We start from the raw sequence: 13,529 nt of genomic DNA, 5'->3' as shown, positions 1-13,529 counted from the left end.
TCACCCAAGTCATTAATATATATTGTAAATAATTGATCCCTGTGGCACTGCACTAATTACAGGTTCCTCCTGAAAATGCCTCCCTTATCCCAACTCTGTCTTCTATTAGTTGGCCAGTCCTCTATCCATGTTAATATGCTACCCTCAATGCCATGGGCGCTTATCTTATTAAGTAGCCATTAGAAATCCAAATATATTACATCGACTGGTTCTCCTTTATCTATCCTGCTTGTTACCTCCTCAAAGAATTCTAATAAATTTGTCAGGCATGATTTCCAGTTGATGCTGACTCCCCTTGATTATATTATGCCTTTCTAAATGCTCTGCTATTACATCCTTTATAATAGACTCTCCCCAGTGACATGTTAAGCTAACTGGCCTATAGTTACCTGTTTTTTTTTCTCCCTCTCCTTTTGAATAAGGTTGTTACATTGGCAGTTTTCCAATCCTCTGGAACTTTTCCAGAATCTAAGGATTCTTGGAAGATTACTACCAGTACATCCATTATCTCCGTAGCTACTTCCTTTTTAATAGACTATTAACTCCCCATTGTCACTCTAGAGCGCAACGCCCTTTACTTATTCTTTTCCTTTTTAAATTCCTGTAGAAATTCTTTGCTATCCTTTTTTACATTTCTAGCTAGCTTCCTGTCATACTCTTAATTCTTTATCCTGATTAGCCTTTTAGTTGTGAAGGAGTTGCCCTCAGTATTGATTCTAGACCCCATGAAGTCTCATGGCAGCATGTCATATGGAAAGTTCCTGTTAATTACAACCTAGTGGCCTCACCCAGTACCCACCCACCCCCCCCCACCCCCCGCGCACTGAAGATATCAAGTGCACAGAATGTATTCTGGGTGGGGGGGACCTTCAATGTCGATCACCAAGTTGCTTGGTCATTCTTGACCAAGCTGGTCAAATACTGAATGACATAGCTGCCAGAGTAACCCTGGTGAGAGACAGCACGAGAGAAATACTGACTTGATCCAGTTGCAGTTACAGCTGTCCACAGCGGTAGGCATGACAACTGCCAGTGCACAGTTGTGTAGATGAAGTCCTACTCTCACTCAAGGACACCCTCATCGCGTTATGTGGTGCTACTGCCATGCTAAATGGGATAGATTCAGAACTAGCAGCTCAAAACTGGGTATCCATGAAGCGCTGTGACCGTCATCAGCTGCAGAATTGGATTCTACCACAATCTTTAACCTTATGGCCTGACATATCCCTCACTCTTAATGTCTAGCCAGCAGACCAACCCCGGTTCAACGCCCTTCATCAGTGCCTTTCTTTCATCATAAAGTCAGAAGTGGGAATGTTGTTTGATGATTTCAGTGTCCAGTTCCATTCACAGCTCCTCAGATGATGAAGCAGTTGATGCCTCCATGCAACAAGACCTGGACAACATTGAGGCTTTGGCCTGATGAGTGGGAAGTAACATTTGTGCCACAAAAGTGTCTGGCAATGGGCATTTCCAATAAGAGCAAGTCTAACCATGTTCCCATGGCATTCAAAGGCATTACTCTTGCTGGATGCCCCACTATCACCAACACCAGGTGGGGTGGAGGTAACAGGAGGTGGTCACCATTGAATTGAAGCATAACTGGACTAATCATACACATGCAGTGGCTACAATAGTAGCTCAGAGGCTCAGTATTCTGCATTGAATAACTGACCTCCTGATTTCCCAACGCCTGTCCTTCATCCACAAAACACATGTCGAGAGTGTGATTAAACACTCCCTACTTGCCTGAATGAATGCAGTTCCAACACCACTCGAAGCTCAACACAATCCAGGACACAGCAGGATTGGCACCTCATCCACCACCTTAAACATGCACTCCCTTCATCACTGGTGCATCATGGCTGCAATGCATACCGTCTACAAGACGCACTGCAGCAACTCACCAAGGTCTCTTTGTGCTTTCCAAACCTGTGATCTTTACCACCTAGAAAAAACAGGGACAGCAGTTGCATGGGAACAATCTACAAGTTCCTTCTCCAATTCACACCCCATTCTGATGTTTCTTCTTTGTCATAGTGTAGGGAATTCCAGGATTTTGACCCAAACTGCACTGTGGAAGTGCCTACCTCACATGGACTGTGGTGGTTCAAGAAGGTGGCTTGCCATCATCTTCTCTAGGGCAGTTAGGGATGGGTAATGAATGTTGGCCTTGCCAGTGGTGCCCACGTCCCATGAATGAATTTTTAAAAACTTGTGTGGTTAAATGTTACTAGTATTAACTATATTTGATAAAATGTCATGTTTTACCTAATTATCGATACACTTGAGAGCATTTTGTATGAAGCGTATATAATTTGAATTGCTGATGAAGCACTGGGCTACGGTATAAATATATTAAATTTACTTTTTTTTCATGTCTGTTGCACTTCAGCTAAGTTATGCATTTTTGAGGAATTGCAGCTTTTTTTAAGAACCAGTTCGCACCACTGATGTTTTGATTTTGTTTATTACTAATGTTCTGTAGACTTGTCTGACTGAAGATTTTCATTTCGATGTGGAGAATAAGTTGGGAAAGTGAGAACATTTAGGTGGAGAGGGAAGGAATAGATCAAGACACAGTGAAGAATGGGCCCAGAGAGGCGGTCTGAGTAGTAGAACATGTATTTATATATTGCCTTTAATGTAATGAAGCATCCCAAGGTGCTTCACAGGAACATTATAAAACCCAAAGTATGTCACTGGGCCACATAAGCACATATTAGACCACATGTCCAAAAACATGGTCAAAGAAGTAGGTTTTAAAGAGTGTCTTAAAGGAGGAAAGTGTGGTAGAGAGGAGGAGAGGTATAGAGAGGAAATTCCAGAGTTTGGAACCTAGGCAGCTGGTGGAGCAATTATAATTGCACAAGAAGCCAGAACTGGAGAATATGCGGAAAGATCAAGGACATGGAGGATTTTGAAAACAAGGCTGAGAATTATAAAGTCAATACGTTGCTTGACCGGGAGTCAATGTAGGTCAATGAGAACAGGGGTGATAGGGGAAGGGGACTTGGTGTGAGTTAAGACAAGCAGCAATTTTGGATGACGTTACGTTTATAGGGGGTAGAATGGGGAAGACCAGCCAGGAATGTGTTGGATAGTTGAGTCTAAAGGTAACGGAGACATGAATTAAGGGTTTCAGCTGCAGAGGAGCTGAGGCAAGGGCAAAGTTGGGCAGTGTTACAGAGGTGGAAATAGGTGGTTTTTGTGTTGACACAAATGTAAAGTCAGGAGCTCCTCTCTGAATCAAATTTGACACCAAGGTTGCAAGCAGACTGGCTTATCTCAGACTGTTACCGGGGAGAAATGGAGTCAGTAGCTGGGGAACGGACTTTGGAGCGGGGACTTGAAACAATGGTGCCTGTCTTCCCAATATTTAATTGGAGAAAAGTATTCCTCATCCAGTATCAGGTATCGGACAAGCATCTGATAATTTAGTAACAGTGGAGGAGTTTTCGGAGGAGAGGGATGATGACAGCAGACTGATAAAGATAAACGTACCCTCGTCTTTTTCGGCCATTCTGCAGGCTTTGACACAGTTAACCACACCATTCTCCTCCAATGCTTCTCCACTGTTGTCTAGCTGGGTGGGAGTGGCCTCATCTGGTCCCATTGTTAACTGTCCAATTGTAGCCACAGAATCACTTGCTCCTGCATGGTTCCCTCTTGCGACATCCAATAATCTATCTCCTATTTCTCATCTACGTGCTACCCCTTGGCAACATCCTTTGAAGACATAGCATTGGTTTTCACATGTAATCTGATGACACCCAGCTCTACCTCACTATCACCTCTCTTTTGATTCCTTCAATGTTGCTAAATTATCAGACGGCTTGTTCAACATCCAGAAATAGATGAGCAGAAATTTCCTCCATTGAATATTGAGAAGGCTGAAGCCATTGTTTTCAACCCCCTCTCCAAACTCTGTTCCCTAGCTGCTGAATTGATCCCTTTCCCTAGCAATTGTCTGAGATTAAGTCAGTCTATTTGCAACCCTGGTGGCACATTTGACCCAAAGGTGAGTTTCTAACTTCTTATTTCTGCCATCACTAAGCCTATTTCCACCTCCCGTAACATCGTCTGGCTTTGCCCTGCCTCAGCTCATCTGCTGAAACTCTTACTGATGCCTCGTTACCTCTATACTCAACTATTCCAATCCACTCCTGGCTGGTCTCCCACATCCTACCTTCCATGATTTTAAGGTAATCAAAACCACTGCTGCCCCATCTTAACTCATGAGCAAGTCCTGTTCCCTATCACCCCTGTGAGGCTGACCTACATTGGCTCACTGTCAATTATTGACTTCATAATTCTCATCTTTGTTTTCAAATTCCTCCATAGCCTTGTCCCCTCCCTATCCTTGTAATCTCCTCCAGCTCTATAACCACCTGAGACCTAAGACAACAGTGACCTGATATCTGCTTATGTGACTCAATGTAAATTTTTATTTCATAATGCTCCTGTGAAGCACCTTGGGATATTTCGTTACATTAAAGATGTCATGTAAGTATAAGTTGTTGAAATAATTTTTTTTAACAACAGTTTTGCTTGCGATTCTTTGTCTCTTCTGGGGATTGTAGGGTGAGGCGCGTCATGGCAAATTGTACACAGTTATTAAAGAGCCAAATGAAAACTAATGAACAAGAGAAAAAATAGGTCTTCAGTCAGAAATTAGCCTTACCGGAACTCATCATTCAAAATGTAACAAATAGTACAGTGTCCATACAAGCAACGGCAAAATTTTTGCAACAAAATCCCCCATGATTAAAATCTGGTGTAACTGGTTAAAACAGCCAGAGAATAACTAGTAAATATTCATTCCACATACCTTGCAGTGTAGCATTGTTTCATAATTACTGAAGGAGAAGCCATGTGCTGAAGGTATTTATGAAAATTTTTTTTAAATATGCTGGAAATACACAGGTGAGGCAGTACCAATGGAGGAAAATAGCAGTTAACCTTTCATCAGAAGTTCTCAATTTAACATGGCAAGAGGGTATTAAATTTGTTAACCAATTTCATGATCTTTCAAAACTTGGCCATTTAAAATTAGAAAACGTTTACTAAAACTATATTCGACTTTAATTTTGGACTTGTTTGGTAAACAATTTCTTTTTTCTTATCAGATATGTTGGTGTGTCTTGTGTCGGTGGATATCCAGTCATTTGAGTCTGATACACCTACTGCAGTGAAACTAATTGAATATCAAAGTTCTAACCATCAAGTAATCTCAGAGATCAGACCACAAGCAATGGAGCATTTGCAACATGTATCAACCCCCATCACACCAGCTACAGGTATGTGACTGGTAGTGATTAGAAAATTTCAAAATGCTTGAAATTTGAAATTCAGAATCCTCTTGAGAATCAAACCATATGGATGAATGTTCTGATGTTTCATTGATAATCTTGATTTTTTTATTGGTTTCTGTTTTGGAAAGTGTTAAATAAATTTTGAAGGTAAACTAGCAAGTAATATAAAAATGGACAGTAAGAGCTTCTTTAAATATATAAATAGGAAGAGAGAGGCCAAAGTGAACATGGGCCCCTTAGAGAATGAGGCTGGGGAAATAATAATGGGGAACCAAGAAATGGCAGGGGGGTAGAATAAATACTTTGCTCAGTCTTCACGGTACAAGATACTAATAGCATTCCAAAAATACTAAATAATCAAGGAGCAAAAGGCAGTTGGGGGGTGGGGAGGAAGAAATAATTACAGTAACTAGTACTAGGGAAACTAATGGGGCTAAAGGTCAATAAGTCCCCTGGACCTGATGGGTTGCATCCTAGGATATTAAAGGAAGTAGCTACAGAGATAGTGGATGCACTGGTAGTAATCTTCCAAGAATCCTTTGATTCTGGAAAAGTTCCAGTGGATTGGGAAACTGCCATTGTAACACCCTTATTCAAAAAAAAAAAGAGGGAGACAAAAAACAGGTAACTATAGGCCAGTTAGCTTAACATCCGTTATTGGGAAAACGCTAGAGTTAAAGGGTGGGATTTTCCCCGCCCGCCCGCTGCTGCGATCTTCCGGTCCCGCTGCAAGTCAATGGACATCTAGCTGGGGTGCTGCCTCGCCTGTGGCGGGTCCCGCCCGCGATGGGGCCGGAAAACCCCGGCCAAAGGATGTAATAGCAAAGCATTTAGAAATGCTTAATATAATCCAGCAGAGTCAGCATAGCTTCATGAAGGGGAAATCATGCCTGACAAGTTTATTAAAATTCTTTGGGGAGGTAACAAGCAGGATAGATAGTTAAAGGGTGTACCAGTTGGCTTAATATATTTGGATTTCCAATCGGCATTTGATAAGTTACTGCACATAAGGCTACTTAATAAGCTAAGAGCCCATGGTGTTGGGGGTAGTATATTTGCATGGATAGAGGGTTGGCTAACTAATAGCAGACAGAGTTGGAAAAAGAGGGGCATTCTTAGGATGGCAACCTGTAATTTGTGGAGTGTCACAGGGATCAGTGCTGGGGCCTCAATTATTTACAATATATATTAATGACTTGGATGAGGGAAGTGAATGTACTATCACCAAGTTTGCGGATGACACAAAAATAGGTGGGAAGGCAAGTGGTGGGGATGATGCAAGGAGTCTACAGGGGGACATAGACAGGTTAAATGAGTGAGCAAAAACTCGGCAGATGGAATATAATGCAGGAAACTGTGAAGTTATGCACTTTGGTAGGAAGAATAGAGGAGCTGAATATTATTTAAATGGAGAAAGACTGCCAAAAGCTGCAGCACAGAGGGATTTGGGGGTCCTTGTGCATGATCACAAAAAGCTAGCATACAAGTCCAGCAGTTAATAGGGAAGGCAAATGGAATGTTGGCCTTTATTTCAAAGGGAATGGAGCACAAAAATAGGGAAGTCTTGCTAAAACTATACAAGGCACTAATTAGACCACGCATAGAATACTGAGAACAATTTTGGTCCCCATATCTAAGGAAAGATCTAATGGCATTGGAGGCAGTCTAGAGAAGGTTCGCTAGGTTGATCCCAGGTTTGGAGGGGTTTTCTTATGAGGAGAGGTTGAGTAGGTTGGGCCTGTACTCATTGGAGTTTAGAAGAATGAGAGGTGACATTATTAGAACTTATCAGATTCTTAAGGGGCTTGACACAGTAGATGCTAAGATGTTGTTTCCCCTTGTGGGAGAGTCTCGGACCAGAAGGCATAATCTCAGAGTCAGGGATCGGCCATTTAAGACAGAGATGAGGAAGAATTTCTTCTGAGGGCAGTAAATCTGTGGAATTCTTTACTGCAGAGGGCTGTGGAGGCTGGATTGTTAAGTATATTCAAGGCTGTGATAGACAGATTTTTAATCAGTAAGGGAATCAAGGGTGATGGGGAAAAGGCAGGAAAGTGGAGTTGTGGATTATCAGATCAACCATGATCTCATTGAATGGCAGAGCAGACTCAATGGACTGAATGGCCTATTTCTGCTCCTACGTCTTATGGTCAGGCATGGATATCATTTGAGTATGATAAAATATTTTTGATGCCTCCTTAAGCCAAGTAATCTGTCAACCTGCACCTGGCGAATGGCCACTTAAAGTCTACCATCAACTGTAGAACCTGTGTCGCAGCTTTTCTTAATGAGAGAAGAAAGTTGGGGGAAGTTTAAAATGCTGTGGTTTAAACTGACTGCTGATATTGAGAACATAGAACAGAAGTAGCGGTCATGAACATGGTCATAACCCCATATAAAAGTTAATTAGCTCCTCAAACTATGACTCAATACCTTAACTCTGCTTGTACCTCTCCTTGTATTGCCGGCATTCACTTTTTAAAACAAAAACTTGCAAACACTTAAACTTTTAATAAATGCAATCAAGCATGCTAAAGCTTGTTGGTCAAGTCATAGTGCTTTGCTTCTGCTCAGTTATTAAAGGGGATATTGATATTTTTTAATAAGGATAGCTGATGATTAAAATTAATGCTCAAATTTAAGTGCTGCAATGGGGAGCAGAGTCATATATAGAGTCTCCAATCTTTTGGTTATGTGGATTTTGCAAGAATTAAGTTTAAACTCAACCTCCTTGCTAGTTGCTGCACGCCCACAGCACAATTGCATTTAGTTTGTCACAAATTGACAGACCATACTTTGTGTCCGATTGTGCTTGATGTGACAGAAGATGCCCTTAAAGCAACTGTTTCATTCTCCAGTACTGATGTGTATGTGGACTGTCTTTACAAACCATGTCAATGGATCAGCTTGGATTCCAACTGACCTACAGTCGTCGTCATGGGAGAGAAAATATCTGACTGAATTTATGATGAACTAATGGGTAGAAGTCTTTAGTTTTTAAATACTGAATTGGAAAGTACTTATCTGAGCCTTTCCCTTCACCTAATAAAGTCACAAGAATTTTGCCTGTGTGACATTTGTAAATTTTTGTGTGAACTATTTTATTTCCATGTTTTTTTTATTTTAATTTTTTTCTTTTCAGATTTATATCTTCCACATACAAACACTTGGGTCTCCCTAACTGTACATGTACAACATTGAATAAATAGAAAGTTGCACTTATTTTTCCCCACAGGACCCCCTGCATGGTATGGGTTGTTTCCTCACTATTGGCTTAGATCTTAAATCCATATTGCCCATTTTCTTCTTTCTAATGTCTCATCCTTCTCTGCTCAAGAATTCTGCCTTTCTTTTTGTAGTCGTAACTTTATGCTGCTGGATGGTTCCAAGTAGACTTGATAATTTCCCTTGTTACAAGCCAAGTAAACAGCAGGATCTTCAAATCGTCCCCATGTCCTTGCTGGGTTGTTTTGCCTCAGAACAGCGATTGTAGGGAAGTTCTGGACATGACTGCTATGGGTTCAGTGTAAGGAGATGAAAGTAATGCCTCAGACAATCTAAATTTTAAATAATCAATATAGGTAAAGACATCAAAACTATCCAGTTACGAGCTGGCTTCTGTAGATTTACCTGATAGCTACTTCTAAATTTCTTTGCACTGCTAGCACCTCTTTATCATAAAACTTGTAGTAGTAAAAAGTTGATGGCTGTTAGCTAGAATGATGTTTACAAAATACCAGTGATACCAGGCCATCTTGGGCAACAGCTAGTACATGTCATGTGGATAATAGTCAATTAACATTCGGTCCCTAGATATTCTTGTTTGTCAATCTCCTTTGCAATTTGGAGTTTTTAACTTTCCAACAACTTAATTGGCTTCATCCCAGGCCTGTCACTTGGCCTTTATTCCTAACCAACATGAACCATGGTATGGCTGCTGGAAAATGACTGCCATCTTTCTTTGTTCAACAGCAGAGACCAGGCATATTCTCACAGAGAGGAAGGAAAATTTGGAGGGATGTTTTCCCCGGGGCCATGTTCATGCACTTCCTCGTGACTTGGAGAATGGTCTGTGGCGAGGGGAGACCTGAAAAAGTGTAAGGGGAGAAAATATAAACTTACAACAAGATTTAGAAGCAATGTAGTCTTAAACTGGGCAGTAGGGATTTGTTCACTGTGGTTATTGTTTAATTTGATATTTAGATGTGCACTACTCTGTCCCTGTTGATCTACCTTTTGAAGCTTCCATAGATGGAAGACCTGTATTTGAAGGAGAAATGGAAGTTGCCCACTGTAATTTCTGTTCTCCAAAGAATGGTTTTCTGGCACAAACTTACTGATCCTCTCTTGGTAAAACATTTAGATACTGTTGTGGGGAGGGGGAATGGTTTGTGGTGGAGAGGTGGTGGTTGGGTAGTGTTAAGGAGAATGGGAATTGCTTTAACAGGTAATCAAGCTGAAAAAGAAACAGTTGAGCTGTGATGGAGCAAGTTGCTTTTTATCTTTTGCAAGCTGAAAAGCAAAACACTGGACAGTTTACAAGTGATATCATTGTCTATCCCTTCATTTGCAATCTTTGTTTCTTCCTTTGCTTTCTTACTGATTTTATTTGTGGCTTGTTTCAGCTCTACCCTCACCAGCAGCTACCAAAGGTGTATTTTATTTCCTTATAGAATTCTGTTTTATTTATTTAATTTTTTTGACGTTCAGGCAGATGCACTCGGTGATATAAAGCTAATTTGAATGGCCTGGAAGAATAACTATTTTTTGAGGTCTTAAACCCTTGTGTTCTCTATGCCAAACATCAACTGCAAAAGCGGCAATTTGCATTTGTGTAGCACCTTTAATGTATCAAAACGTCCTAAGGTGCTTTAAAAGTGTTATCCAATGAAAATTTGACACCATGCCATGTAAGCTATTAGGCCAGATGACCAAGCTTTGTTAAAGAGGTAGGTTTTAAGGGTTGCTTTAAAGGAGGAAAGTGAGGCAGAGAAGTTTACAGAAGGAGTTTCAGAGCTTAGGGCCTTGGCAACTGAAGACACAGCCACCAATGACGGAGTAAATAAAATTGGGAATGTTCGAGGCCGCGATTGGCAGAGCTCCAGGGTATGGCTAGAGGAGGTAGCTGTATATCTGGAAGAGATAGGGAGGGGGTGAGGCCATGAAGGGATTTGAAAGCAAAGATGAGGATTTTAAAATTGATGTGTTGCTATCTGGGAGCCAGGGTAGTTCAGCAGGCATAGGAGGGGTGGGTGAGCAGGACTTGGTGTGAGTTAGGACACGGGCAGCAGAGTTTGTGGAGGGTGAAATGTGGGAGACCAGCAAGGGATGTGTTAGAATTGTCAAGTCTAGATCTGGTAACGGCATGGATGCCAGTTTCAGTAGCAGGTAATCTGTGCCCGAGTTGAGTGATGTTATGGAGCTGGAAATGAGCAGTTTTAGTGATGTGCTGGAAAGTTCATCTCAGGGTCAAATTAGCATCGAGGTTGCACACCGTCTGGATCAGCTTTGGATAGTTGCCAGGGAGAGGGATGCAGCCAGTGGCTAGAAAACAAAGTTTATAATGGACTGAAGACAATGCCCTTTGTCTTCCCAGTATTTAGTTGGAGAAAATTTATATTCATCTAGTACTGTACGTCAGACAAGCAGTCTAATAATTTAGAAACGTGGAAGGATTGAAAGAGGTGGCAATGAGGTAGAGCTAGGCAGTGTTCCTACTAATTTCCCTTCATTGTGTGTGGTCTCTTTAAGATTGCCACCCATATCTTAAAGTGACTGCTTCTTTTGCGCATAGTGTTTGCTGCTGCATAGTAAATTCTGGCCTGTTGCGCGACCATACATCTACACAGCTTAGAGGGAACGTTGGCGCTGGGTATCGATGCATATACGTGGAACCTGATGCTGAATCTTCGGATGATGTCGCCCAGGGGTGGCATGCAGATGAGCAATAGGAAGGGACCAAGATAAATTCTTTGGGGACATGAGAGGTAAAATTACAGGAGCAGGAAGAGAAGCCATTACAATTGATTTTCTAGTTAAATAGAATGGAACCAGGCAAGTCAAGTTCCAGCTAACTGGATTCTAATATTCATTGGATCAGAATTTTGTAGTCAATTTTGTGCAGCTAGATCTAGAAGAGAGTTTACTTTTGTTACAGTCAACCAGGATATCATTTGTGACTTCGGTAAGAGCTGTTTCGTTGCTATGTGGGGGTTGGAAATCTGATTCAAGAGATTAAAACAAAGTTCTGAGAAAGATGGGTATGGATTTAGGAGCCACCAACAAGTTCAAGGACTTGAAAAGGAAGTTGCAGGTGGGATGGATCACTAAACCAGTTGTCTCTCAAAGATGTTCAAATTTGTTTCCTTTAAACTTAAATGGTGTGAAGTGTGAAGGGGAACAGCGAGGGTGAAAGTTAATGGTTTTAGTAGTGACAAGGGCGTCAAAGGTGATTTTGCAAAACTAGTATTTGCAGAAATGTCATGGCAAATTGTGGAACAAAGGCTAGATAGTTGGAAATATGAAAATGTAGTGGTAATCAACTTGAGGGAGAGTTTTTTTTTTCTGGAGGGCTGCACAGAATGAAATGAAGTTGGGAGGGAAAAAGGGAATGCTGGTAGAGAATGATGTAAGGAAATTATCAGAGATTGCATTATCAGCGATAGTTATAATAGGAGTAGCAAGGCCATGTGAGATAACAAGGTTGAAGGGATGGCAAGTGAAGAGAGTTAATGGCTGACCCAATTGCAGTTTTTTGCCAGTGCTATTCTGAGCAGGTAGCAATGAACTGAGTGAGAGCAACCAGAGGAGACTTCTGATTTTTAAAAAAAAAAAAAATATTGCTTCTGGTTCCTGTATCTCATCTTCCTTTATTGGCCAAATGATCTCAGGAGCTGAGAATTTTTATCCTACTAGCTTGTGGCACCACCTGCTGGTGCTGAGACTCTACATCACCTCAATGAGTAACTTCAAACTCTTCTCCAGCATTGATGGGAGGGAGCGCCACTTACTATGCAGAAGGTCACATAAGAGCATGTGGGTACATTTGAAAATATCTACCAACATGCATACAATCAGGTAAACCCAAGTGTTTATATGCAAAGTCGTGTTTGGAGAACAGAACTTACAATGAGGCCTAATTTCCCTTTTATTTTCTAGTTGGAAGTACAAGCGTAAAATCTATAACTATATATAGAACAAATGTTTAAGTTATTGTGCAGAACAAAAACTGTCTGTCCCACATGACTTCTTTATATATTATGGTATTCCTTCTCCACCCTTTCCCCCCGTCTCCCCCACCCCAACACCATATCATTGATCTTTTGTTCTTACTCACTTGTACAGCAGCGAGAGTTGGCTCCGCATTAGTAACGCCAGCAGGAATAGAAGTTGACAGTGAAAAGTTTGGCTGCCAATGGTAAGTATAAATGGCCAAGGAAAATGCAGTATAATTATTATATATTTTAACTGTAGTAATTGTGAGAGATGGTAGGGCAGTGTTAATGTCACTGGACTAGTGATCCAGAGGCCTAGCTAATATTCTGGGCACCCAGGTTCAAATCCCACCATGGCAACCAGTGAAATTTAAATCGAGTTAATTAGTAAATCTGGAATTGAAAGCCAGTCTTAGTAATGTCAACCGTGAAACTATCGTTGATTGTCGTAAAAATCTTGGTATGCTTTATTCTGATATTGGATGCTAGATATGGGAATGGGTTAATTTCATACGGCTAAGATCCTTAACCTTGATGGTACACTTGAGATTGACCAAAATTTATTCTTTTAAAAAAAAAAACCCTCCGGATCAATGCAACTCAAATTGTGTTTTTAGCATAACAATCTGTAAAATATGCATGCAGTACTGAAGCACAGAGGTTATTATATGTTAGTTCTTTGCACATCATGGATATGCTCTTTTTCTCTAAGACATCACTAAAGTTTTTGTTTTTATGTTGGCATTTCCTTTCTATTTTGATAGGTAATGTCATGTCAACAATTGGAATGCTGAAGACATAATGGCCAGTTTAATTTTTTGGCTTTTAATGAATTGCTGGTCTTTTCGGCCATTTTTTAGCCCATCCAACCCAAGTTATTTTTACAAGTTGCTCGCATCTCCAAAAAAATGGAGCCAGAAGGAAGCAGAATTTTTTTTTTCAGATAAATGTGATGTAGAGAAATTAAACAGCCAGATTAAGTAAAACAATTAAACTTAAA

At 40.8% G+C, this 13,529-nt stretch overlaps 2 protein-coding genes across 4 annotated transcripts in view; one reads left to right on the top strand and one right to left on the bottom strand.

The window, feature by feature from the left end:
• arid2 (AT-rich interactive domain 2) overlaps nt 1-13,529 on the top strand; it is a 110,963-nt gene that overhangs the window by 75,672 nt on the left and 21,762 nt on the right. For all 3 annotated transcript variants that reach the window (XM_078567854.1, XM_078567851.1, XM_078567853.1), the window contains 2 exons: nt 5,130-5,300; nt 12,660-12,732. In XM_078567854.1, the coding sequence (XP_078423980.1) occupies nt 5,130-5,300; nt 12,660-12,732 (244 nt within the window). The remainder of the gene's footprint in view (nt 1-5,129; nt 5,301-12,659; nt 12,733-13,529) is intronic.
• The window catches only part of scaf11 (SR-related CTD-associated factor 11), a 116,574-nt gene continuing 112,384 nt past the window's right edge, over nt 9,340-13,529 (bottom strand). The window contains exon 16 of the mRNA XM_078567857.1: nt 9,340-9,402. Coding sequence (XP_078423983.1) covers nt 9,355-9,402 — 48 coding nt within the window. The 3' untranslated portion in view covers nt 9,340-9,354. The remainder of the gene's footprint in view (nt 9,403-13,529) is intronic.

This window comes from Cetorhinus maximus, chromosome 22 (assembly GCF_964194155.1).
Source record: "Cetorhinus maximus chromosome 22, sCetMax3.hap1.1, whole genome shotgun sequence".
In the NCBI taxonomy this organism is placed as follows: domain Eukaryota; kingdom Metazoa; phylum Chordata; class Chondrichthyes; order Lamniformes; family Cetorhinidae; genus Cetorhinus; species Cetorhinus maximus.
This window is presented reverse-complemented; position numbering and strand designations above follow the sequence as displayed.